Source organism: Lemur catta, chromosome 8 (assembly GCF_020740605.2).
Source record: "Lemur catta isolate mLemCat1 chromosome 8, mLemCat1.pri, whole genome shotgun sequence".
In the NCBI taxonomy this organism is placed as follows: Eukaryota; Metazoa; Chordata; class Mammalia; order Primates; family Lemuridae; genus Lemur; species Lemur catta.
The window spans coordinates 18,769,500-18,796,302 of record NC_059135.1 but is presented as its reverse complement, the minus strand read 5'-3'; the positions used below and the strand labels follow the sequence as shown (position 1 = coordinate 18,796,302).

The window sequence follows — 26,803 nt, the reverse complement described above, 5'->3', positions numbered from 1 at the left end:
TGTCCATCTGTATTATTGGAGAAAGCCGTAAATGACCTTCCCCAGAGCGATCTCTCACACCTGGAGGGCTGATCCGACCTCTCCAAGACCCCTGCAGCAGTGTGTTCAGGGATGTCTCCTGCAGCAAATGCCTCGGGATTTGTAGGCGGGGGCCCAAGTTGCTAACGGATTATTTTGGCGGGGCGGAGGAGGGAGGGGTTTGGGGGAGAGGAAGGGAACAGTGCCCGGAAATTGCACTTTAGATTCTCATATATTGTAGTCACGAGCTCCCAGATTTGGGAAACTGCAATGCTCACTAAGAGAGGCTGTTTGCGGATAGCCTGGTCTTAACCGGTCTGAACCTCCGTAAGACCCACCTGATACCAAGTCATTGTCCGAAGCAAAATGTCGGCGGTGGGTGATACCCCAAGGATGGAGGGAGTTGGGGTGATGGGACTGAATCGACTTGAAGGTCAAGACTGTGCCTTATGTCCTTTGTGTTCCCCGGGCAGTTAGCCCGGTACGGCCACATGGGGAGCGCGCGACTAAGTCCTTCCGAACTGAACTGAAAGACAGGAGACAAAAGCACCCGCTCTTCTCCACTCCCAATTCGATCCTACCCCAACCTGCAAGTTATTCTTATGCACCGGAGTCAGGGAGCCAGGGCTAGAGGAGCGTGGAGGGACGCGGCCGGGGTGGAGTAGGGGACCCACAGCGCCGGGAACCCACTGCGGGGTGGGCGAGTGGGCGTGCGCGCATGCACGTGCCGGCGCGCGGGAGTGCCGGGGGAAGGGGGTGGTCTCCAAAAGGGGGAGGGGAGAAGGCAGGGGGCGGGGAGAAGCAGGCCCTTTAGGACCCGGCTGCGGCGGCGGGGGAGGAGAAAGGAGCGGAGGAGGCGGCTCTCGCGCTCGCAGGGCCGTGCCACCTGCCCGCTCGCTCGCCGCCGTCGCGCTCCCCATCGCCAACATGCTGCCGAGACTGAGCGGCTTCGCGCTGCCGCTGCTGCTGTCGCCGCTGCTGCTGCTACTGGGCGCGGGCGGCGGTGGCTGCGGGGCGCGCGCCGAGGTGCTGTTCCGCTGCCCGCCCTGCACGCCCGAGCGCCTGGCCGCCTGCGGGCCCCCGCCCGCCGCGCCGCCCGCCGCGGTGGCCGGGGCGGCCGCCGGCGCTCGTGCGCCCTGCGCGGAGCTCGTCCGGGAGCCGGGCTGCGGCTGCTGCTCGGTGTGCGCCCGGCTGGAGGGCGAGGCGTGCGGCGTCTACACCCCGCGCTGCGCCCAGGGGCTGCGCTGCTATCCCCACCCGGGCTCCGAGCTGCCCCTGCAGGCGCTGGTCATGGGCGAGGGCACTTGCGAGAAGCGCCGGGACGCCGAGTACGGCGCCAGCCCGGAGCAGGTTGCAGGTAAACGCGGGCTGGGACAGCTAGTTGGGAGAAACTTGGAGGGCAGCTGGGGGGCCTGGCTGGCGGCCGCTGGGCAGGGAAGGAGTGTGCGGCGGGACCCCAGGGGCTGTTTTAGGGGGGGAAGTGCGGAGTCCTTGACCCGAGCTGGGGGGACTGCTGAGAGCGGGAACCCGAAAGTCAGGCCCGGGGGGGAGAACTGGAGTTAGACAAACGGAAGAGCCCTGGCTCTTAATTTGGTGGGGATGAATGCGGACAGGGAGGGCACCCCTGTCGCCGTAGTCTTCCCCGGGTGGAACGTACCCCGACTTCTAATCTGGAGGAGGGATTTACTGTGGAGCAGGGCGTTGGTTAGATCTGCGGGAGTGGGAACTTGAAGCTTATGTGGGGCACTGCTTGAGTCGGCGACTGCCGGCCAAGGGTCCTGGTGGGGTCGCTGCTGGGAGGCGGAGGCTGCCGGGTGCCGGCGACACCGGGAGCCTCGGATGAGGAGAGGGCGGCAGGGGGAGGCGCCGGCGCACTGAGGGACCCTTCCTTCTACTGGGGTGGGAGGTGGGAGGAAAGGACTTGTCGGTACTTTGTAGGGTGGGTTGCCTGGGAGAAACGGTGCTATTTTGCATAGAGGGTTCTTGCAACCAGGTTGAAAAGAAAAATAAAAGGGGGCATTTGGGAGACGAGGTGGAGACCCCAGCAGTTGACTTAGTGTAATTTAAGCCCGCTCGCCGGCTCCGATCCCGGGACGGCGACAGCCAGGCTGTGCAGTTTAGCATCTGGGCTCCAGGTCAGAAGGCAGGAGGATGCCGGGGCGGGGGAAGCAGCTGCTCTCACTCCAGCCCGTGTTACACTCCCATCCCCCATCCTGAACTGAGGGACCCTGCCTGTCCGGTAGAAGGGGGACCCTGGGGTTCTTTGTTAAGGGGCCCTCATCCCTCCCCAAAAGTTATCTGAAGGGCACAACCAGGCTCTAGGGAGTTCATTTTTTTTTTTTTTTAATTATGAAAGCCTCCTGCCCCAGTGGTCTGGAGGAAGCTGTAATTATTTTCTTTCCTCTTGGAGACAGTGGTGAAATGTGTCCACTGCCTGCTGCTGTTGTTTAAAAAGCAAGTGAGTCTGATCAAGTTTCTCAAACTTAAAAAAAAAAAAAAAGTGAAAACATTCTTGCCTGCTTCTCGGCTTCTGCGGTCTTTTAACCCCCCCCCCATTCAGTCCTCCCCCCTTCCTCTGGGCTGCTATTGTTTTTTTCCTGTTCTCCTTGAGAATGGAACTAGGGGTCAGAGTTGAAATCTTTCTTCTATTTCTCTGGCACATTTCGCCCTGGAACACAGAGCAAGTTGGGGCTTCCTCTAAGTGGAACCCCCAGTCCCCTTCTTCTGCCTTGCTCGCTTCCTTTTGGAAATTAACCCTTCCCTCCTGCTTCTCTTAGAAAGTAATAAGAAAAAGAAAAAGACCCCCAAAAGTCCCTGCACTGCTGGGCAGGGCGCCCACCCCCCTTTCCTCTTCATCACCCTCCCACCCAGGGTCCACCAGGGCGGTCCTGATCGGTTTCTGAGCTGAACTCTGGCAAACTAAACATCTTCCTCAGCAGAGTGAACTTTTCAAAGGGCCTCTAAGTTCATAGAATCATTTGGATGGTTTGGATATTGACTGTTTTAATAAAGCGTGTGGTGAGTTTCCTTCCTAATGTTTTAGTATTTTTTTTTTTTTCACTCTTCATTCGTTTCACTCTAAGCCGGAAAACCAATTCTCCTGCTTCCCAAATCCCTGAAGCAGGTTAGGGTCTTTAGCCCGGAACAGATGCGGGAACAGATGCGGGGGATGTCCCCCCCTTCACTTTTCCCTGGAGCCCTGGGTAGGGAGGGGTTGTCAGGGGAGCCTGGGGACAATGCGGTGAGTTCATGGGAAGAATGTCACTCTGGATTTTCTGCCTGGTTATGGGACTTCCCTTCCGCCAGCTCGCCCCAGCTGCCTCCTCAGCCTTCTCCTCCCAGTGCCCAGACGCCTTCCGCATTTTTCTCTTGTGCTCCAGCCTGGGGAGAGGGGACATTAAGCAGAAGTTGGGGGTAGGGGGATGGAAGCTCAATGAAAGAAGTGACCAACGTCAGGGGTGCCTGAGACAAGAGTAGGGCTGCGGGGAGAAGAGTTCTTTGGGGAGAAGCCTGGGCTTGCAGGGGTGCAGGGAAGAGAGAGGACAAGGTTGGAGGCTCTTGTGGGGAGAGGGTCTTCGGCTGGGGCAGGGCCTGGCACTGCTGTGTGGAGAGTGCTGGGGTCCCAGTTGAGGGGTGGGGACTGGCCCAGATGAGACCTTAGCACTGAATCCAGCTTTCTCCTACTCTCCTTCTCTCATCTCCTCTCCCCTCCGAAGAATGAGCATCCCCCCCACCCCCAGCCTGCATTCCTCTTTGAGCAGGTTGCTTTTGAGAATTTTAAACATACCCTCTTATTTCGAGGCAGCAAACCCCAGCAGTTCCGGCTTTGCTGTTAGCTCTTTTGTCTTTGTTCCCAGGACTCAGGGGCTGTGCTGCCGGCTTCCTGGGGATGGCAGGGATGCAGGGGTGGGGGTGGGGGTGGGCACATCGGCAGGCAGGCGGTGGAAGAAGTGGGTGATGGTGAGCCTGCATCCATGGGGGTGATGGCTTGGGACTTGTTGGTTCAAAGAAACTGTGAAGTCAGACTAGGGGGCAGGAGTGGGGAGACCTGGAAGAAAAATGGAAGGAGGACCCCATGATCTGCCTGAAGTCGGGACTTTAAAATCATGTGGGTATGTTTGGTGGTGGAGTGGGCAGAAGTGCCTAGAAAGGTCAGGGGAAGAGAAGGGAGCAGGCCTGGGCCAGGCCGGGCCCTTTCAGAATCGAGGCCGGGCTGGACTGGTTCCCTCGGGGTCTCCCCAGCCTCCTTCCCTGCCGCGTACAATGCCGGGGCTTATGCCGAGGGGCGGGGCACCCGAGTGGCCGTCTGGCCCGCTGCACATATAAAGGTGCTATAGAAATGTGCAGTCATTCAAAGTCCCAGGGCAGACAGGCGGGCGGACCGGGAGGCTCTGCATCTGCAGTTGCTGGGGGAGGAGGAAGGGGAGAAGAGGCCAGCACTGATTTACAGTGGTTCAGTGCAGCTTCAAAAAAGAGGGGGAAAAAGCAACGGGACTTCTGGCTCCGAGCACTGCTTTGCATAAATTTGCATAGCGAGTTCAAAGTCGTAAAATAGACTGGGGAAATGAGTGGGACCCACTGTCACTGATTGTTAACACCACTACCTTCCGCCGCCCCTCCCCCCATCTGGACGGCACTCCCGGCACTGGCCCTGCTAAGCTGCTGCCCGAGTCCCCAGGCACCACTGTGCTGGAAGCAGGGGGTGGGGGTGGAGGGCTGCTCCTGGGGGCCCTCTGAGAGACCCGGCAGGAAGTGGCTCTGTGCACCCTGGCCTTGGAGGCGGGGCCGCCAAAGGGGCGTGGCCCGACAGGTTCTGGACGGGGAGGCTCACAGTGTTCCGTCTGCCACTGCTGCCTGGGGCTGCCATTTGCCCATGATGGCCTGGGATTGGAGGAAGTCGCAGAATTGGGTCTTTTTTGCTGGAAGTTTCCCTGCCCACCTTTCGCATATACCCAAAACGATTACTGTGATAGGTCCCTTTGTGTGGTAATAATGAGCCAATTCCTTAAACAAGATATTTGAGGAAGCTTTGAGAAAAAAAAAATCCTATATAACAATGTTAAAGTATCTTACAAATCAGGGCTAAGGAATCCCTGGGTTAGAATAGGTAGTAGAGTCTAGAAGGGAAGAAGAACCCATTCATTGTGGTCATGAGGATCTGTCTGCACCACAGCTCTTGGCCAATAGGGCTATTGAGTTTCCTGGTAGGCACAGGGAAGAGGGAGGCTTAGATGGTTCTCACTGCTATCCTACCTTAGCATTGGGCTTTAAGATAAGATTTTCAGGCAAATCATTACTTTGGGTTAGGCGATCACATGGAAATTACCCTATAAAAATGCCCTGGGTTACCTGAGAGCAGGAGCATGCCCCATCTCACATTATCAGACATTTGAGGGTTTTGAGAGAATCACTATTCTCTGGCCTGGGGATCAGGTTAGCTTCCAGTTGGTTCTCTGCTTGGCAGTTCTCTGCCATAGAAAATAGGACATACAACGGCTAAGTTTTGATAGGAGGAAGTTCTGAAAATTCTTGGCCCTCACGGATTGGAGAACAGGGTAAGTATGTACAGGACCTGGAAGGGCAGGGCAGGGGCTGCGGAAGGGAACGAAGCAGGAGCAGAACGTATGTGGGCCACAGAGCTACACTCACAATTGGTTTTGTTGTTGGTCCTCCTCACGTGCTGCAGCACTGTACCATAAAAAAATAAAAATAATGAAGTTTTTTTTTTTAAGCATCTGTGTATCTGGGGACTGTTTTTTTTAAAGGACTCCACATCCAGGGAGTACCTTTGGTCTCGGCCTCCCTCTCTGTGTTCCCCACGCCCCCTGCCCTTCCCAACTTTCTCCATCCTGTCCCTCGGTCCCTGCAGACTGTGCTCTTCTCTCCCAGCCTTCTCCCTTCCAGCCGCTCCCGCTGCTGGCCCAGCAGGAACACCTGGCTGCTTGCTAGGTAAGACGGGCAGGGCTCAAAAATAGGGAGTGGGAAATATGGTGGCCCCAGCCTTCCTCTGAGTTCCAGTCAGAGGGTTACAATATAGGTGTTTGGAGACTAGAATGTTTGAAAAAATTCAAATCCTTAAATGAGGAGGGGGGTTGACTGGGCTTTGAGGGAGGACTTCAGTAGGCTGGGGAAGGGGAGATTCCCTCCCAGAGGGGTTAGTGCTTGCATTGTTCCCGCTGAGACCAAAGCATGGAAGAGGGGTTGATACATTAATCTACGAGGGGAGCCGGTGACCCAGTTGGCAGATGTTGTAGGCCCCTCTGCTTCTCCTTGCTACCTTTGGCCGGCGTTTTCCTGAGAGGACAGCCAGCTGCCAGGAGATTGGCCGTCCTCCCATCTGTCCTCACCCTATTTATGAGCCAGCTTTTTTGCATGTTTGGCCTCCTGTCTTTCACCATCCCTGCAAGGAAGGCTCTTCCACCTCCGTGTCATGGGTTTGGACAGTGGGCATCAGGGTTACTCTGCAGGTAAGTAAGGAGCAGAGAGACTAACCTGGGTGTCTCTCCTCTGCACCCTTTGCCTCCATGGCTGAGCAGGGGGTTGGGCTGTTGGCAGAAAATAGCTTTTAACCTTGTCAGCCAGAAGTTTTGCTCCTGGCCACCTGCTGTGTGCAGGCAATGTATGGGACACAGCAAACCACTGCCAGATTTGGGTTATGTGGATTCCCTCCACTCCAATGAGAGGCCCACGTCCTAGAGCTTGGGGACTTCAAAAATGCAAGTAGCCAGCATGCAGTGGCCAGTCAAGAGAGACAAGAGGGTGACAGGGCGGCCTCTGTAAGGAGCGGACAGGTAGCAGATGCTGGTGGAAGCAGCCTGGCCTTTGCTGTCACATTGACCTGGGTTCCAGTGCAGACCCATCACCTAAGACCTGAGTGGTAAGTAAGGGCCTTCCACCAATGCCAGGTTTCCTGTCAGTAAAATAAGGATGATGTTATCTCGTTCTTGGAGGACATGTTAGGGTGATTGTAATAATGGAAAGTATTAGTAGGTTCTCATTCATGTTGGCTGCCTTTGTCTTGGCAAGTGGCATCTCCTTTGTCACAGTTAGCTGGCCCTTAAAGGGAAGGCCAAACTGCACACGTCAGGCAAGGCCACTCACTTCGGGAGGTTCAAATCCTGGGTGCCTACCACATACTAGTTACCTGGGGTAAGGGATGTAGTCCCGCTGAGACTCAGTTTCCTTCTCTGTAAATCAGAAATCGATGGGACTGACTTCATCGGATGGCGCCTACGCGGGTATGTATGTAAAGATACGCAGTACGTATAAAACCTAAGTGCTTGTATTTTGGGGATGAGTCACTTGATTTTCATCTTTTCACCTATAAAATGGAAATGCCTGTACCTCTCTGACCTTTCACGGGGCTGTAGTGAGGCCGTTTGTGGAAAGGGTCATGGAACTGTACTTCAAGTGCAGTGTGAGCCCGGTAGACAGTGAGCACGGGGTTGTGGCCGGCAGCCTTGCATCTTTCCTGGGTGATTTAGGCGTGCTCTTTGGGACCCATGTCCAGATGTCTGGGACTGACCGTTCTTGATATGAGAGCTTCTCTCTGCACTGCCTAGAATGGGGGTGGGAGGGACTCCAGTGGACACCTGGGCTCTCATGCCAGCCTTGCTGCTCATTAACAGGTGACACCGGGCTGAGTCTCGCCTTCACCTGGCCAGCAAAGCCAGAGGACCTGGCCTCCCAGCTGTTGGTGTACAGAGCACTGGAGAATCCCCAAGGCCACATCTCAGGGTGGGGGAAGGTACTCTCTGTACAGATGGCCTTCCAGGGGAAACCTGCTAGGACCCAGGGTCAGTGCTAACCAGAGTGGTCCTAACACGGCGGTCCCCAACCTTTTTGGCATCAGCAACCAGTTTGATGGAAGACAATTTTTCCACGGACTGGGGAGGGGGAGGCGGAGCTCAGGTGGTGATGTGAGTGACGGGGGCAGGGGCTGTAAAGACAGATGAAGCTTGCCCCCCACTCACCTCCTGCTGTGTGCCCCCCACTTCCTAAGTTTCATGGAAGACAATTTTTCCACAGATGGGTGACCCAGTCTCTGACACACCGTGGGTTGAGGACCGCAGTCCTAACAGCACGTAGGGTGTGCAGTTGTGCAGTCGTCAAAGTCAAAGGCCTCATGGCACCCATTTCCTGCACCAGGAAAATGGGGCTTTCAAACCTCTGAACCTAGGATGCCAGAATACGATGAACGTGATCCTGGCAAAGAAATTGGATGTTCTTTCCAGAAAAGTGACATTTGCTTGCTACATTGTCTCCAGAATTTACTAACTCTGGAGTAGGGATGCAGCATCTCATTTTGCAGGGGCTCAAGGATCCTGAGCTGGGTTGGGGGGCCGTTTTTGGAGTGCTGGGGTCTTTCCTGATGGCTGGTTCCGTCTGTGGTACTGGGAGGCCCTCTGAGTGGCCGCCTGTCTGTGCACAGTGACGCCGCCTCTGTTCGCTGGCATCTAACGAGGCACAGCTCTGAGAAGGTGGAGAAGGCAGATACTTGAGTCTTTGGGGCCAGTGTGTACTATGCGGAAGCCCAGGACAGTGGGAGCAAAGCATGGTGGGTGTCGCCACTGGGAAGCCCGGATGGATTAGTCCTCCTAGATTCTCTGAGGGCTTTGGTGGTGGTGGGGGGAAGGAAAGGCATCTTTTACAGATGGGGGAGTCCAGGGAAATGTATGGGTTTTCAGGTCCCAGTGTGACTCCACGCATTCCCCCCTCCACCCCTTCCAAGAGCAGGCTGTGAGGGGTGCAGGAGATTTAGTTTTCTCTTCTGGAGAAAGGATCATCTCCCTGTGCCTCTCCTCTTCCTCCTCTTTGTTGTCGTAGTCTTCCTCGTCCTCCTCGTCCTCCTCGTCCTCCTCCTCGTCGTCCTCCTCCTCCTCCTCCTCCTCTACTGCTGACCCCCGGCCCTTCCCTCCCCCTCCTGTGGCCACTCCTATTCCTTGACAAAGCCAGGGAGGATCTTGGCTGGCTCAGCCCCTGGGTGTCAGTCACAACTCAGAGGGAGACCTTGCTCAGAAACCAGCTCCCCCGGAAAGAAATACAGAGTCGACTGTACTCAGGAATTTTTTCCCTTCCCTCTTTTTTGGGGGGAGGAGGGACACTTGGCAGTCCTTGGGGCCCTTCTGGCCGCCAGCCCCACATCTCTTCCTGGCTGTTGGGAGGCAGGGCAGGAGTGAAGTTTGGGGAGAAGGGGGCAGGGGCTGGCAAGCCGCCAGCTGCCGGGCAGAGGAATTGGCCCACAGGCCCTGGGGAAGTTGGCCCGGAGTGAAGCCTGGGGAGGTTTCTAATTAGTGGGTGGGTGAAGGTGTGTCAGCCTGTGTTCATTCAAGGAACTGAGCTCTCCCAGCCAGAAGTGGCAGGGGGAGGGGGCTGAGCCCCGGAAGGCCTGGGTAGGATGGAGGGAGGCAGCAGGAGGAGCCTGCTCGGTATGTGCCATCCTGACCATGTTCTGGCTACAGAAATCCAGGTTGGATTTGGGGTGCAGAGAGTCCTAACCAAAGAGAGTCACCTCAAATGGTAAATGATTAAATAATAGTTAAATGTGCTTTGTTCTAGAGGTTGTCCACGTCTACCAGAAAGCCCAGTGCCCAGTGGTTTTTTTTGTTTTGCATCTTTTCCCCCCCTCAGCTCTGTTTTAGCCTTGGGATTCTTCCCACTTGACAGAGGAAGAAATCAAGGCTGCATTCAGGTTCAAATGCCAAGGTAAATGCAGACCAGAATGCAGTCTGGGTCTCCAGATTCTCACGCCAGTGCTCAGTTCTGTCAGACTCACGCATGCAGGAAAGCAGTGAATTATATACTGCTTCTTGGAAAAGCTCCTTTTCCCTGGGAGGTAGTAATTAAGGCATAACTTCTCAAAAATGTTCCTTTACGCAACTCTCCAGGAAGTTTCTTTTAGGTCCATTGTCTTTACTTCTGGATGGAGGTGCCAAGTTGCCTCTGGATGGTGAACTTGCTTTCTAAAGTGCCTGAGGCCAAGGAAAAATGAAAATGGCAATTCCCCTGTGCCTGTGCCCTGCCCCTGGGACTGCGTGATAAGGCTGTGGGTTTCTGTGGCAGCAGGGCTGGGAGGGGTGTCAGGCAGGATATGGGGGGCCGGGATGGGTTCACTGGAGCCTCAGGCTTTTGAGGTTGGGTGGGGCAGCTGGCATGTGACCGATAGCTCCCCTGAAGTCCTGGGCCCCTGAAGCTCTGGGGTTAAAAGGTCATGGTCAAGGGTCTTTCCTCGAGTGGCTGGATGCCATTCTGGTTGGTTAAGAGCTATGGAGCTAAACAACTGGGCTTTGGTTTTGGCTCAGCCACTGGCTACGTGACTTTGTGCAGCTGCCCTCAAACTATGGGTCTTTTATCAAATGTGAGAGAGGATAAGAAATTATCAACCTCATGTGCTTGCTTGATAATAAAACAAAGTTATGTATACGAACCACGTAGCACAGAAGAAACTCAGATAATGAAATAAGGTAGTGCTGGTTCTGACCCCATCTTTTCATCTCCTGACCTCCGCACACAACAGGAGAATGGCAAGGGCCTGTTTTTAGGTGTTTTCTGATTGGTCATTTTGAGAATACTGTTGGGTGTGGCCTACTCCGTGGGGTGGGGCTCACCTGGACAGCTGCCTTGGCTTTGGAAAGCCTTTAATGGGTCCAGAGGGGAGTCAGTGGTTGAAGGTTTCAGCACAGCCCTGATGCCATTGTCCCTTACTGTGCTGATGGCCACCTGTGGCCCATTTGTGCCCCGGAAGGTTGGACTCTCACTCGAGGCTCTGCTGGTTGGCTCTGGTTTGGTTTGCTGCCACTTAAACCAACAGAACGTGGCCAAGGAAGGCAACGGATGTGACGCAGTATTGTATCAGACAAGATCAGTGAACTTTTAGTTGCAGACAGAGAAAAGCATGGTGACCTATTTAAAAACACTTATTTATATTCAGGACACTTCTTGTGCTGGTTTGAGAGTGTGGCCGGCAATCCTGGACATCTTTGCAGGTTTTAGATTTCTTTTTACATCCTTTGGGTTCAATTTGTCAGGGCTGGAGTGTCTGGGAGCAGTGTTGTTGGGGCGGAGAAGAGGCGGGAAGAAGGGGAGGGTGGTGGGAGAGAGGTTGGGAGGATTCCGTTTTTATTGCTGTCTGGGAGCTGGGTTGTGGGATGGCATCACTGGCACTGAGTGTGGGGACAGCTGTTTGAATGTGGGTCCTGGGAGAGGCAGTGTCCTTCCCATCCCACCTCATGCTTCCCTTTGCTCACTGCCTTTCTTTACCCATAACCACTCTCGCTGATACGAGCCCTGGACGGGGCGGAGAGGCCAGAGGAGCCGGAAAAAGGATTAATGCAATGAAGTTCTCCAGGGCAACTGGTTGGTGCCCTCAGGAGAGTCAGCTTTTCTGATGTGTGAACATTGAGTACACACTGCGTGCAAGCTCAGAGACTGTGTTCAAAAGTGGTCATCGTACCACCTGTAGCACATGCTTTTTGATGTTGGAGGGGGACAAGAAAAGCATTTTAACAAGTTGAACATTATCCAAGAAGAAACCGAGTCAGTAAAGATGGGTGTACATGCTGTACTTAAATAAATGGGTGCCTCTTTTAGCCTTTTGACCAAGGCTTTTGGGAAGATCTTAATGTTAAATAATGAAGTCCCTTTATGGTGAATAAAGTCACAGAGGTTAAGAGAACCAAGTCCAGCAGGTATCTGTTTCTTCACTCTTGGAAAAAGAAAGCACAGTATCTTCCTTCCAAAAAAGTAAATTGAGCACACAGAATGTCTTCTTTTCTCTCCTTTCATTACGTATAAATTTTTTTAAAGCTCTACGAAAGGTAAATCCAAGTTTATGCCTTCAAGAAGCGTCCATCCTTCAGAGGAGGAAGGAGAAGCATGGACCCCAGCTTTTTGCCAGCGGACCAAGGCTAGAGTGCTGTGAGGGAAGTTGAGTCAAATTACTGGGGGACTTGCCCAGCGATGCCTTTCATCGACTTGGTCTCGTGGCCTTGGGACACTTGGAGGCCACATTGTTCATCCGTATTCCTCCTCAAAAAGTTCCTCCTCAACTATACCAGAGGAAGGTTGTGCAATTTCTTCCCATCTGCAATTTATAACTTGTTTTTGTTCTTTCTTATGAAATTCTTGGATGGCTTCTAACCTGGATCTCTCCTGTTTTAGTTTAAGGCTGTTTTCTCTCTGGTCTGTTGCATCGGATATCATTGGCCCACAGGTATCTCCACTGCACCGCACCCTTTGAGCTGCACCAGGGTGAGCTTGTCCCTTGGCTTTCTGTTCTCAGGCCTGAGTCATCTTGGTTCTGCCCTCTCCCCTTCTAGATTCTGTGACCCTCTTCTATTATCTTTGGGTCTTTCCTCTGACTCATTTCTCAGTGCTTCATGGCACAGAGAACTGGCCAGGAGCCCACGGCCAGGTTCCAACTGGCAGGCAGGTGACCCTGGTAACATTGCGTTGGCTACTGAGAGTGGAGGTGAAGTCTGCCATGTCACTATCATTTGGTCCTCTTCCAGCCAGCAGGTTCCAGGGACACCCAAGTTTATTGACACCCCTGCTTGACGAGGAAGGTGAAGGGTGGATGGTGTAAGAGGCAACTTTTTAAAAGAAAATTGTAAAAATGCAGAAAAATACTAAGAACAACACAGTAACACCAGTTTACCACCCAGAACTGTGAGTGGTTGGTATTTTGTCCACTAGCATGCAGTACTTAGTGTTTATCTGTCTTTTTTTTTTCTTTTTAGACAGCCACAGAAGCTGTGAAGTATTTATCTTTCTTAGCTAAACAGATTTATATGCATATATATGGATGACCAATATGCATGTGTTTGTATACGTTGCATCTACATGTGTATGTATGCATGCATATATATGTATATGATGGATGACCAATAATGTCCATGTTCTGTTAAAGTAAATTGAAAATGTACATAAAGATTTCATTCTCTCTCAACATTAGGTTGATCTGTAGAGGTCAGAGCTATTCTTTTTAACTGGTGTGTATTATTCCTTTGCATTACCCTACTGATTTATCCATTCACCTAGTGAAAGACTGAGAAGTCTTTCAGGCTGCTGATAGTTTTTTTGCAACTACAACTAATGCTGTAATGAACATTTTTGTGCGTGTGCCCTTGTGCACATGTAGAGAGAAGCAGAATTGCTGTGTCAGGCACATTCTTCCCATTCCCAAGGCCCCTGGTCCAAGTTTGTACCAAAGCATGCTCTACTCACTTGGGCCTTGGCAACTAGGCCACCTTGCCAGTTTCCCGGATGGCTTTAGTTGAGCCCGGGGAGAAGTCTTTGGGTCCCATGGAAAGGAGTGAAAGCTGATAGTGCTGTTTGCCATCTTGATATCAATTTCTCTGGCTCTTCAAGGACAGCTTGGCTCACAGAGCCCCAGAGGACCTTGGCTGGATTTGAGCATGTTTTTGTTTTCTCAAGCTGTCTGCCTCAGCCCTGACCCTCCCCAGGTCTCTGCAATTCCAGGAATGACCCTGGTGTTTATAAAGCAGCCCTTTAGAGAGCACACAGGCAGGGAGGCTGTAAAGAGGTTGTGCTGTTTCTGCTCACTCAGAGGGAGCCTGAGATGAGACGGCAGCGTGAGGGCATGCTCTAGAAATCTCCATGATGCCTGGCCAAGAAGGGCCCCTCTGCGTGCATCCAAGCCTGCATATGTGTCTGTTTATGTACCCTTGAGTCGATGGGTGGAAAGCTGATGAGGCTGTGTCTTTGCAAAGTGTACACGTGAGGCTGTTCTTGAACAGAAGAGGCATCTTTCTCCCCTCACCAAGTTGTGCTTCCGGAAACTCAGGCAGAAGATTGAGAATCACAGAGGAATGGGGGCCCTGGCAGTGCCAGAGCTTGAGGGGTGTTGTGCAAAATACAGGTTTCTTGGCCTGGCCCAGGCTTGCTGTCTCTGAGTCTCTGGGGCTAGGGTCTAGGACACTATTTTTAGCAAGTCCTTCATAAGATTTTTGATGAACAGCTGTTTGGGAACCATTGACCTACTCTAATTCCCTGAATTTACAGATGAGCACACTGAAATCTGCACAAGTCCAATACCCTGCCTGGCGTCACTCAGAATCTCAGGGATGGTGGTGAAGTCAGGATCAAACCTCGGTCCTCTGGCTTTCTGACCAGCATTGCGCTTCCTACCACGCTAGAATTGCTTGGCCAAGGCTTGGAACTCAAGAGCTGGTGCTCCAAAGGAAATCCAAAAAGAGTTCAGGGTGGCTTGGCATGGGGGGGAGTCATTGGCCACATAGGGGGCTCCCTGCCCACCCTTCATGCTCCATCATCTCCTGTAGGCGTTCCTTCCCCTTGTAAGGGTGGTGGCATGTGCCCATTGGGCTCTCCATGCGACACAGTTCACTGAGCTCTTCAACACCCGGCTGGGTCATATGCCTGTTGTAGCTGCGGGTGTAGGGAGATGGTCCCTGGATGGGAAAGGCCAGTTCTTACACTTGTGCCATCTTACACCTGGGGGACTGGTGGATCTGGAACATCTACAGAGGCTGTTTGCAGTCACTTCTTACCACAAAGGGGAAGCAGAGAGGAGGGACCACCTAATTTTTGAAAACTATGCTGAGGAAGGACTGGGATTTCTCCCAGCACGCGGTGGCATCTGAGAGGTGTCAGGCTTTAGGTGGCTGGCTCCCTTGCAGGAAGCAGGGGCTCAGAGGGTGGAAAGAATGGGAAGGGACTTTGCAGTGAAGCTGGGTGTCCTTGGGGGATAGATGACCCAACAGGGAGAATCTGGAATGTGCCCTGGGTGCCAGCCTACACCACGACAGGCATCCATGCACTGCACGCTATTCTGAATTCCAGCATGAGAGGCCACAGCCACCTCTGACCTTTTGGGAAAAAAAGGCGGAGGAAGACACGTAAACAGTGTCACTCACCCAGAGAGACTAAGGACTTCGGGTTAAACTTTAGCTAAAAAATAACAAATAGGACCCCCTTTCTGACTTCTGCCTACCTCCTCACCCCCAGCATGGCCTTTTGGTGGGCTGTGGTACAAAACATAGTGGCTGCATGCCAGATGGAGTTTGGTGACTGCCATCAGCCGTCTGAAGGGACTGGCTTTGAATTCTCTCCAACCAAAGCTGTTTCCTGTGTGTGTTGGCATGTTTACATATGAGCTCTGCCTCACCTGCACACGCGTGGCAATTACTGGCCACCACCTGTTCTCCCTCCTTCCTTCCCTCCCTCCCTTCCTTCTGTGCACTAAATTCTGTAAAGAAAGTTAAAGTAATAAGACAAATCCATTCTTGCCCACGGACTTCCATCAAATGGCAGAGAGCTTTAATATTTAGCAATATAGAGAATTTATGCAATAAAATCAAGCTTTAGAAGAAATCGGCAAATAGACAGTATTGCAGAATCCCCTCATAACTCATTATTCCATGCATTTGGCCATTCTACAGATCAGACATCACCCACCCTTCCTCTTACATAGCAGATATAGCTTTCATTTACCCATTCAAGAAATAGATTGTCCACACATTTCTTCTAAAGCTTGATTTTGCACACACTGACAGTGATAATAATACTGTATCCTATTTAAACAGCAGCCTTCATTTTAGCAAGATTATTAGTCTTATTTTTCAGACTTGAGAAATTAGAGCTAGGAGAGGTTAAAGGGTTATGATTCACGAGGGAATCAGAAGGGGACGCTGGGATTTGGGGCTCTTGACTGAAACTATTCTCTGCCCATTGGAGTTTGTTAATAAATTGTCCACTGCCAGGGATGCTAGTGGAGAGGTTGTCTATGGAGGAGGAGGAGGAGGAGGGAGGGTGGTGGTCAGTATTTATCCTTTTGTCAAGGCTAAGTGTGTTTTGGGAGAAATTAGCAAAGAAGGAGCCATGCGGTGAGTTCTCTGTCCAGCCAGGGTGGAAGCAGGAAGGTACCAGCCAGCCTTCCTTCTGCTGGCCCGTCACTCAGAGTCTCCTCTTGAAGGCCTGGAATGCTGTCACCTGTTGAAGGAGGTGAGTCCACTGGAGGAATGGTAGGTGCGGGGTTGGGTTAGATCATTTCTGTGGTGCCCCCAGCTCTTAGATTTTAAGGTAAGTATAAGATAGGAGGAGAAGGCTGGAAAATGGTGAGGGTTTCTTCAGAATTGAGAAAAGAAGGAAGACTTGTTGAGCTAGTAGGAAGATGCATGATGGCTTTCAGGAAAGGTCTCATTTTCTCACCAGGCCTGGGCAAGAACTGATGCCGCACACTGCAAGCCAGAAGGACTAGGGGATTGCTTTTAGATTCTTAGGGCTTATTTTTTCTAAGAAAGCTTTAAGGTCTCTCACAGATCAGGAATCACCAATTTCCAAGGGGAGCGTTGAGGTCAAAACATGACACTCGGAGACGGTAAGGTTCTGAGTGTCAGGATCCATGGAACACAAGGGTTTTGATTTGTTGATTAAGGTCATGGATGTTACAATCAAACAAAATTACATTGGGAAAAATGGGCTATATTGAAATTAAGTTTGAAAACCCGGGTATTCATGCATAGAAGTGGACATAAAGCTCTTTCTCCCAGCTAGATTAGGAAAGGGGGAGGGGAGCAAAGGACAGTGTAGGGACCCCATGCTGATTGGGAAGCACCCCTGATGATGCAGAGATGTGTTTGCTGCTGCAGATCCAGATGGGAGACCTTCTTTGTCGTCTGTAACACGGGACAGCTAATCCATTTCCTCTCATTGCACCTGCCTTTCTCATCTCCAGCTCTCCAGGTGTCTAAGGGAGAAAGGTGTGGCAGTACACCTAAGGCAGGGACAGGGGTTCTCCCCTGCTCTCCAGGCCCTCCACTGATGGTACTGGGATTGTCCGCTCCATCATCTCCCCCACTTCTCTTCAGGACAGCTTAACCTTCTGTATATATCATGAAATTCCCTGCCTTGGTGATGACCCATTTCCTCCGGTGCTCCGTAGGGCAGAAGGGCTAACGCTCGTTAATCCATAGGGAAAAGTCTCTTTGGGGGGCCTTGGAGGTCCCTATCAACCATCTGTAAGCCTGGAGCCGTTTCCAATAATGTCATTTGGGTTGCTAAGAACCATTTCTTTTTTTTTTTGAGACAGAGTGTTGCTTTGTTGCCCAGGCTACAGTGAGTGCCGTGGCGTCAGCCCAGCTCACAGCAACCTCAAACTCCTGGGCTTAAGCGATCCTACTGCCTCAGTCTCCCGAGTAGCTGGGACTACAGACATGCACCACCATGCCTGGCTAATTTTTTCTATATATATTTTAGTTGGCTAGATAATTTCTTTCTATTTTTAGTAGAGATGGGGTCTCGCTCTTGCTCAGGCTGGTCTCGAACTCCTGACCTTGAGCCATCCACCCGCCTCGGCCTCCCAGAGTGCTAGGATTACAGGCGTGAGCCACTGCGCCCGGCCTAGAACCATTTCTTATAGTTACCTTTGCACCGTAGCCCACAGAGTTGCATACATAAGTGGTTGCTTAATAAATGTTATTCTGAATGTAACTCTCTCAGGCAGGAAAAAAATGCAACTTGGTATTTTTGTTCTGAGGGCAAATTCCATCTCTAGCTGGAGTTCTACATCTGGAATGTTTTCCCATGGATCGCTCCTGTGGCCTATAAGGGAATATCTGGGAAGAACTTGGTACCGTGTGACGAAGCCCTTGTGTGAGGGTGAGGAGCCGTGTGGGCGCTTTCCTGCTTGGGAGGAAAGGAAAGCAGCTAAGAGCTCACCCGTGTGCTCCTACTGTGTGCCAGGCACGCACCTCATATGCATGCGATGTCTCTCGGAATCCTCCCTGCAGCCCATGGGAGGTGGACGCTGTCTGTCCTCTTGCTACAGATGAGCAGTGGAGGCACAGAGAGCTTAAGAGTTTGTCTAAGGCTGCACAGCTAAGTGGTAGAGCTGGGATTCAGACTCAGGAGGTGAGACTTTGGGGGCTGAATTCTGGAACCTCTTGGGCTGGAAATAGTAACAGGGAATCAGGGCTTTTTTCAGCCTATAATCCTTTCTGATCACCCAGTCAGCTAGTTCCCTTCCCTCCCCTGGGCTTCTACTTTGAGATGTGAAGTTCAGAGCTGGCTGTTGGACTTGGGTCCTGAAGCCCCTTGCAGACGAGGAAACAGATGCTGCACCCCTGTAAGAAGAGCTTGCATCAGCAAACTGGGCCCGTGCATTTCCTGGTCTTATTGGCATGTTCGTGGCAGTGGTGAGGTCAATAAAGGAATGGAACAGGCGGCCCCACGAGGGTGGACAAGCTGACCTTCACTGTAGGGAGGTCGGGACACCTCAGCACAGGAAGCCAGGTCTGTCCTCCTGGGGGACACTGCCTAGCGACTGCTGCCTTCTGGGGCCGGGAGCCAGGATTGCATCGTGACATTTGTGGACCCCGGATACTTTTGCCTCAGTGGGCCCCTTCTGTCACAAAAGCATATTTTAAAACCATGCTTTATAACTGGTTTTATAAATACAAATGTATTAATATTGTATATTAAGACTTTTTGACCTAAAAGTTAATTTTTTTTTTCCGGGCTTAGAAGACTTAAAAGGTTTTCTAGGCCCCTAGGCGCTGTGCCTGTGGTGCCTGGTGGCCAAGCTGGCCTTGCCTGGAGCCCTCAGGCCCCAGTGCACATTCTCTGTGTGGCCCCTCTCTCCCCTCGCTCGTTTCCAGAGTTTGTAGAGCGCCTGTGAGGATTAACCGTTGGATTGACCTCTAGGACTCGGCCAGGGGATGCTTCTTTGGCCATTGAGGGCTTGGGGAGGAGGGAGCTGCAGGCTGCAGGTCCCCAGGGAAGACCCCCGTGCCCTGCCCCAAGAAGCTGTGAACTGGTGTGGCTGCGGACAGAGGGTGGTGAAGGTCTGAGGCGGAGGTGGGGAATATAGTTGAGCTAGACCTGCCGTATGTGGGGCCTGGAGTCATTTCAGCAACGGGCTGGGAATTTCCAGGTCTTGGGAAAGAGCCTGACTCCAGAACAGTGATTCTCAACCTGGAGCGATTTTGCCTCCCAGGTGCCGTTTGGCCATGTATGGAGGCGTCTTTGGTTGTCCCAGCTTGGGGAGGGTGCTAGTGGGCAGAGGCCAGGGATGCAGCTCAACATCTTGCAGTGCACGGGATGGCCCCCTACAACGAAGAATTGTCCGGTCCAGACGTTTAGCAGTGCTGCTGAGGTTGACTGACCCTGATGCCACGGGGTGTTCCAGGCATTGGGTTTGGATGAGCAGAGCCTTCCCAGAAGTTCCAGGTTAGGACTAAAAATGAGCTACCTTTCCTTTCTTCAACCAGAGAACATATAATTATAGCCACAACGGAGACCAGCTGTCTTAACACAAGTCTTGGGCGGGCAGACAAGCCTCTTCCCAAAAGGGCAGAGTCAGGTGAGCTCCTGAGAGTCACAGGCTTCATGCCCACAAAGTGGAAGGTTCCAGAAGTGGTGGCAGTGTGCTGTGCCAGCAGATTCCCAGAGCTGGTGTCTTCTTCAACTACCACGTGAGCAGAACACGGTCTCGAGCCCTGGAAGGGGTGATGAGGTTTCCAGAAATGCTTCTGTGTCTGTCGGCAGGAAGCCAGCCAGGCTGGTGTGGCCGTGAGAGTGATGCCAGGGCTGAGCTCAGGTGCACAGGGCTCGGTGAGGGCACCTGGAGGCTCCCATTTCGTTTTGTCTTTCTCATGTTGGTCCTGGGTGGCTGGGATGGAGGCAAAAGGCTCTTCTCTGGGGCTGGTGGCTGGGTCTGATTAAAACAGTGCAAAAGGACTCACGCCCAGCCTAGGCAGTCGCTGAATCCTCCTTTCCCTGCGGGTGGTGCTGGGCTGCTGGAACAGAATTTCATCAGTTCTTGCTTCCCTTAGGACAAAACCCAGAGCCGCTAGGGAATAACCATTCCAGATAAAAGAATTTTCCAGGTTTCAGAGGTTTACATTGAAATATTTCAAGTGTTATTTTTCTAAAATTCAACAGTTTTGGATAGAAGTCTTTTATAACGCTGAATACATGAAATTTTAAGCCCCTTCCCCTTTCCGATGTCCCATGGTCGTCATCGTGAGCACAAGTCTTGTTTTGGGCTGTCAAATGTAGAAGTCCCCAGGGGTCATCGATGGTGTGGCCTTGTTTGCCATGCAGGGAATGTCCCCAGAGTTCTTGTGTTTGTTTTTTTAGTGTCCTCTTTCCTCCATGCCATTTGATACTTTTTGCCACTGTCCACATGCATTGTTTCTTTCTCCTTTTAATTTTGTTGATTTTCTTCTGTGGTGGCCTCGGAGACCAGGCTCACTGGAGCAATGTTCTTGGAACCATCAAGGTTCTCACATGGTGCTTGTTCCCCCCATCTTGGGTGGAAAATGCCAGGACTTTAAAATGCACAGACATGGTGACAGCTGTTGGGATGCCCAGAGGCCCGTTTTCCTTTGCTTCCTGGTTCTTGGTGGGGTCCACACTGCGGGGTAGCAGGTAACTGACACTACCCTCCTCATCCTCATCATCCAAGGAGTAAGCACCAGCGGCATGGATATAGAATTTCCATGTCCCAGGTTGTATTTTAACTGCTTTGAGTCCAAAATACTCCTAGCAGTTCTCTGAAGTCAGAACTAATATTATTCAACAATTTACAGTTCAGAAAGAGACACAGAGAGGTTGGAAGTGTGCGGGGGAAACACAGGTGATACAGAAAGTGGCAGAGCTGGGATTTAACCTGAGCATGGCCCCTTGACCAGGCTGCTGCCCTGGAGACTGCGTGCCGGGCTCTGAAGAGTGCTGCTCTGTGGCTAGTGGGGACCAGCCAGCATCAGGCCCAGGGGGAGGGAGGGGTGGAGGCAAAGCTGTACTGAATCATTCCGCATGCTGGGGACCGTGCTGGCCACCCCTGGACAGCAGGCACTGCCATAGTGCCACGCCAGGTGCCTACCAGGCCTGGGAGAGGGGAGTGAGTGAGCATCACCCAGCTCACAGCATCCTGGGGGGGGTCTTACAGCCCCCTTCTAAGGTAAGTGCCCAGCAGGGTGGCCACTTGAGCCCACCACACTGTGCCTGGATTCTGAAGGGACTGCCAAATACCAGGTGCCCTTTCTGAAACCCTTGTGTAGAAATATTATATTTTAAGAGTCATTCATTTGTGCTATCAGAGCTGTACGGTTTTCGAAGGCCCATTAAAGAGGCAGAGAAAATATGCAGGATCTGTTGAAAAACACCCCCTCTGCACCCACCAGATCTTGTTGGGACCTGCAGGCGAGCGGCTCTGGGTGGCGTGGTCTGGGGTTGTTTGCTCTGCTGCGTCTCCAAGGGGCCAGGGCCGGGGCTGGGTGGTTGCGTCCCCGCCCTGCTAGAGCTTGCTGGGCTTGTCTCCCTGGTCACAGCTCTGCCGTATGGCTCAGATTCTCTCACCCTCCCCTGGCCGGCCGTGACGCAGCCAGAGTGAGACCGTGGTAGGTGGGGTCCGCTTTCAAGGCCCCTTCACCTGGGGCACACAGTAGGCACACAGTAGGTTTAAGAACAAACACCTTGATGAGGCTTCATGCCCTGCAATGAGCTGAAACTACAGTTGAGGAACTCATAGTTCCTGTTCTTGGGGCTCTCGATGTAAAGGGGTTGAGGGGGATGGACACATAGAAACAAATAAAAGTGTCCATGGGGTAGTGCGGTAGCAGCCTAGGAGCAGAGCACGGTGGGGACTGTGTGGGGGCCAGTTTGGCAATTCGGGGTGACAACAGGGGAGTGCCCAGCAGGGGGTGTTGGCAGCTGGATTCTGGGTGGCCGTGAGGCTCTCTGCCCTCTTACCCCCTCGCCAGACATGCCCCGTGAGCTCTGTGGCGTTAGTGTTTTAAAGCTCACCTAATCGGCACCCTTTGACCATAAATGATGAGCTGCTTAACCTGGGGCTCGTGGGGGGTGAATCTGGGAGGTCCCACCCAGGAAGGACTCAGTCCGTCCCACGGTGAGGTGCATTCCTCTGCGCTCCTCCGCTCTGACCCGGCCTCAGTGGGGAGGGGCAGAACAGAGTGGGTGTCCTTGTCATTTTTCTGGAGTCAGACAGTCTGAATGCAAACCCTGGGCCTGTCACTGTCGGGTTTGTGGCCTTGATCCTGTAACTGGCCTCCGTGAGCCTTGCCGTCTCCCTCTGGGAGGGGCGGGGAGGGTGCTAATGGCCCCAGCTCAGAGTTCCTGCCGAGCTGAAGTTGATGATTCACGTCTCTGCCTAGCACGGGCCCTGGCGTGTGGTCGGCGCTCCTAGGTGCTGGTCATCTCCATCCTTGTCCTTGTTAGGGGTCCGGGTGGCCCCTGGAGGGCTCGTCTCTCCGGGAAGATGGACCTGGAGCTCTTCCCCCCTGTCTCCCGGCAGACAATGGCGATGACTCCGAGGGAGGCCTGGTGGAGAACCACGTGGACGGGACCGTGAACATGCTGGGGGGCGGAAGCAGTGCCGGCCGGAAGCCCCTCAAGTCGGGCATGAAGGAGCTGGCCGTGTTCCGGGAGAAGGTCACGGAGCAGCACCGGCAGATGGGCAAGGGCGGCAAGCACCACCTCGGCCTGGAGGAGCCCAAGAAGCTGCGGCCGCCGCCTGCCAGGGTCAGTGGGGGCCGCGTCGGGGTGGAGGGGTGGGAGTGCGTGGACAGGGAGTCCCAGCCGGGGCGGGTGTCCTGTGTTACCTGTCGGCCAAGCGTTTTTCTGTCCAGTTCTGCCACCAACACGTTCAGTGACCTTTGGGTCAGTCAGCGTCTCTGGCTGTGAGAGGGACTGGACACACTGTGTCTTGAAGTCCCTCCTTGTAAAACCTGCACATTTCTGTCTGGTTCGGGGACACAGGCAAAGGGAAGGCCGGAGGTGACGGTGGGTTCCCTGACGCTGGCTGGCTGTTGCTGGGATGTGCTTCCCTCACTGGCTGCCCCTGTCCCCTTCGCCGCCCAGCTCTGCTCTCCTGGGGCGTGGCCCTGGGTGGGTTACGGGCAGCACTGGAGCTCGGCCACTGGGTTGGGGGATGGCTTCTCTGGAGACGACCACTTGGAGCAGCATTTGCAAGTGGAGCCCATTCTGACTCACGAAAGCCACTGTCACAGGGCGAGGAGAGGAGTGAAAATTCACGTCCATGTGATTTTCTTTGTGAGGGGGAGGTTGGGCACGACAATATGGCAGTGAGATCCCTGGGCTGGGTGTCAGAAGTCCCTCGTCCCACCTACTTGTGTGTGGCCTTGGGAAGGTCCCTTCCCTGTGCATCCAGCACTGGTGTTTGTGGCCCGTTATTCTTACTCCAAGCTTCCTCTGTGCCTGTCTGCCCTCCCAGACCCCCTGCCAGCAGGAATTGGACCAGGTCCTGGAGCGGATCTCCACCATGCGCCTTCCAGACGAGCGGGGCCCTCTGGAGCACCTCTACTCCCTGCACATCCCCAACTGTGACAAGCATGGTCTGTACAACCTCAAACAGGTGAGCGTGGGTGCCTACCCGGGCTGGAGGGGCTCTTCCTCGGCCCCAGACCCTGAGCATACCCGGAGCCCTCTGAGGTCTGAGCTGAGTGGGAGACTCAGACTTCTGTGACCACGGGGATAGGGGTACCAGCTGCCCGGCCGGGGGTGTGGCTTCCCTCTGTGGCCTCAGGTGGGTCAGATGATGACCCCACTCACCCAGCCACCTGGCAGCTGCACGTGGTGTCCAGGTTGGGGGGAGGCTTTTGGAGAGGGGAGGTGGGCTTAAGCCAACGCACCTCAGCTTTCCTGGTGCACCAGCATCGCCTGGAGCTGGTACCTGGCCCGGTAGGTGGGTAGGGACCGAGAGTTTGCAGTTCTCACCAGCTCCCAGGTGATGCTGGTGGTCTGTGGACCCCGCTCTCAGAATCACAGATTTCAATCCTGGCCAAGTAGCCACTCTGTTTTCCAGGTATCTCAGGGAATGGCGAGTCAGGGATGGAGAAATGCCATTGGAAATATTTCTAAAAACTGTAATAGAGCAGTATTATAAGTACAATGGGGAAAATTAAGAAAGTTTACATAAACCACCCAGGAGCCTTTGCCCTCCTCCCCTCACTTTCTGTTCACGTGCCCTTTAATGACCAGTGTGTGTATGCGGGATTTTCCCTGCAGCATTATACTTTACGTAGCCACAGACTTGGCAGTGATCACACGTGGGTCACTTGTCCTGTGTAGCCCACCGTGGCTCCCTCCACCTCCTCGCCCCTTGCATGTGTGCCTTTCCCGTAAGGCAGACAGAGGTGTGAGAGGGCGAAGGGGGCAGACGCTGGAGTCTCCAGCCGTCACCACGGAAGTGCCTGGCTTCGCATCTCAGCTTTGCCTCTCACCAGCTGTGTGACCTTGGGCAAGTTGCCTAACCAGTCTATGCTTCAGCCTCATCTGTGAAGTGGGGATGATAACATATCGGATTTGCAAGGCGTTAGATATAAACCAAGTGAGTAGCCTGTCAGTTGCTCACACAGTGCCTGGCATGTATCGACTTACTGTGACATGAGATTTTTCACCTTACGCTACGGCGAAGATCCAGTACACCGGGTCCTGCACTGGGTGGAACCTCCTTGAGGCGGAGGGCTCCGTCTTTTTGTCTTTGGGCATCCCAGCGCCTTGCTAATCGGAGCGGTCCCTGGGCCAGCAGTATCAGCATCACGTTCGAGCTCGTTAGCCATCAGGATTTCTGGCCCCCCGCAGACCTCCTGCATGGGAATCTACGTTTTAGCAAGTGTCCCCGTGTGCATTTGAGATTGGGAAGCCCCCCTGCAGCGCCAGCTGAGCACAGGGCAGCTGCCCAGCAAGCATGCGGTTGAGGGGAGGAAGGAACCGCTGGCTGCGGGGGTCCTTCACACTCTCTCCTTCTCCCCTTTTCTCCCTAGTGCAAGATGTCTCTGAATGGGCAGCGTGGGGAGTGCTGGTGTGTGAACCCCAACACCGGGAAGCTGATCCAGGGAGCCCCCACCATCCGGGGGGACCCCGAGTGTCATCTCTTCTACAACGAGCAGCAGGAGGCTCGCGGGGTGCACACCCAGCGGATGCAGTAAACCACAGCTGGCCGGTGCCTGGCCCTCGCCCCACCCCTTCTCCAGGCACCGGCAGAAAACGGAGAGTGCTCGGGTGGCGGGTGGTGGGGACCTTCCAGGAGTCTTGACCTGTGTATTTATATTGGCAAGAGACCAGCACCGAGCTCGGCACCCTCCCCTCCCCTGCCCTGCCCCCCCCAGCTGGAGATGCCTGCACCCCGCTTCTTACTTCCCCCTGGAGAGGAAGGGGGTCACAGTAGGGGAGCTGGGGTAAAGCTTTGGGAGGGGAGGAAAAAGAAATTTTTATTTTTGAACCCCTGTGTCTCTTTTGCTTAAAATTAAAGGAAGAAAAAATAAAGTGTGTGTCTCTTGCCTGAGTCTTTGGGGCCTCTCTGGGGACAGGATCCAGAAGCCCACGAAGCCTCCTCCCAGCCAGCTTTTCCTGACTCAGTTTCTCATTCGTAAAATGGGAAGGAGGAAGGGCATCTCCTGAATCTAGACCGGACCCTCCCTCGCAGCCCCTGGGGTCTCCCTGCCTGGACCCTGGGCAAGGCTTTGCAGGGACGGGGTGGTCCTGGGGCGGGGGCAGAGGTGGACACAGGTCTGTCTTCCTCTCTCCCACCTCCAGACGGCACTGCAAAGGGAGACAGGAACGGGATGCATTGGAATTGGGGTTCTCTGGCCGCTGAAAGAAAGGAGAGCTCTGTCCTTGCTAGGGTGAGACATTTCAACTCGGCCCCTAAAGAAAGGGCATGGGGCTGTTGCCTGGCACATTCACAAAGGTGTCACTACTGAGGGTCCAAGTGCTGCTCTCTGAGGGGTGCACATAACTGGCCCCCAGACCAGCAGATGTCAAGTGGAAACGAAGGGCTGTCTGTGAAGGGACACAGGCTGAGGAGCTGTGGAAACTGAGGCACGGGACGTAGGTCCTGTGTCCTAGGCGAAGGTCTACATCAGAGCTCTGCCACCTGTTCTTCGGGCCCCTAAACCCCGGTGAATCCCGGGGGGCTTCCCCTGCTTTGCATGGGCCTTGGGGGAGGGATGCTCAGCTCTTAGGACCCACTGTCCACCCTGTCCCCTCCTCAGCACGCGGCACAGAGCCAGCCCTCTATGTCGAGTCGGAACCTTCTGGCACAGAAACCATCTAGTAAGTCCCAGAGGCAGCGGCACACCTGGGCCTTTACCGGGTCTGAGATGAGCTTGGCTGGAAAGCAAGAATCCCTCAGAAAAGGCACGAGATGAGCTTTCTTGGAGTGCAAGGAAATCAGATCCCCAAGAATAGACAGAGCTCTGCCAAGAGGGAGTGCTCTAGGATGCTCGGGCCAAGGCCAGCGTGTGGCCGGCTGCCCTGAAAGGACATTGATTCAGTTAATCCTCATGAACCCATGAAAGAAGTACCATTATATTATTAGTTCCACTTTACAGATGAGGAAAAGATCCCCGGAAGTGTCCAAACCATCCTGCCCTGGGGCTGGGGGCCCCTGGCTCCAGAGTGTGGCAGCCGCCCACCCCTGAGTTCTGCTGCCCCCGTGGGTGGAAGCAGGATGGAGGCTGGGGGAGAGCCTGGGTGCTCTGGGCACAGGCTGGATCTGGGCCCTGAAGGTGGGCAGCCCCTCCATCGTCCCCTCCGTTCCTGTAAAGAACAGTCAGCACCTGGGGCTGCTGTCTGGGGTGGGGAAGCCGTGCTGGCTCTCCTGGGACACGCAGTGGTCCCCAACCTTGGCCAACACTTGAATCCACAGGGGCACTTAAAAAAAAAACCTGATGTCAGTGTGTCACCCTCCAAGAATCGCATCTAACTGGCCCAGTCAGGGTCTTTTTTTCTTAGGTTCCAAGGTGATTGTGGTCCAGGGAGG

The 26,803-nt window shown here is 53.7% G+C and overlaps 1 protein-coding gene across 1 annotated transcript; it reads left to right on the top strand.

Moving 5' to 3' along the window:
• Positions 1-837: 837 nt before the first annotated feature.
• IGFBP2 (insulin like growth factor binding protein 2) lies at positions 838-25,305 on the top strand. The gene is made up of 4 exons (XM_045558906.1): positions 838-1,375; positions 22,313-22,539; positions 23,252-23,392; positions 24,804-25,305. The coding sequence occupies exons 1-4, from the start codon at positions 946-948 to the stop codon at positions 24,966-24,968; spliced, it is 963 nt and encodes a 320-aa protein (XP_045414862.1). The 5' UTR covers positions 838-945; the 3' UTR covers positions 24,969-25,305.
• The last annotated feature ends 1,498 nt before the right edge of the window (positions 25,306-26,803 follow it).

Excerpts from the sequence above, each read along its gene's own strand:
- IGFBP2 (XM_045558906.1), top strand. The coding sequence starts at position 946 with ATGCTGCCGAGACTGAGCGGCTTCGCGCTGCCGCTGCTGCTGTCGCCG. Across the intron at positions 1,376-22,312 it reads CAGCCCGGAGCAGGTTGCAG|ACAATGGCGATGACTCCGAG; the intron begins GTAAACGCGGGC and ends GTCTCCCGGCAG. Across the intron at positions 22,540-23,251 it reads TGCGGCCGCCGCCTGCCAGG|ACCCCCTGCCAGCAGGAATT; the intron begins GTCAGTGGGGGC and ends CTGCCCTCCCAG.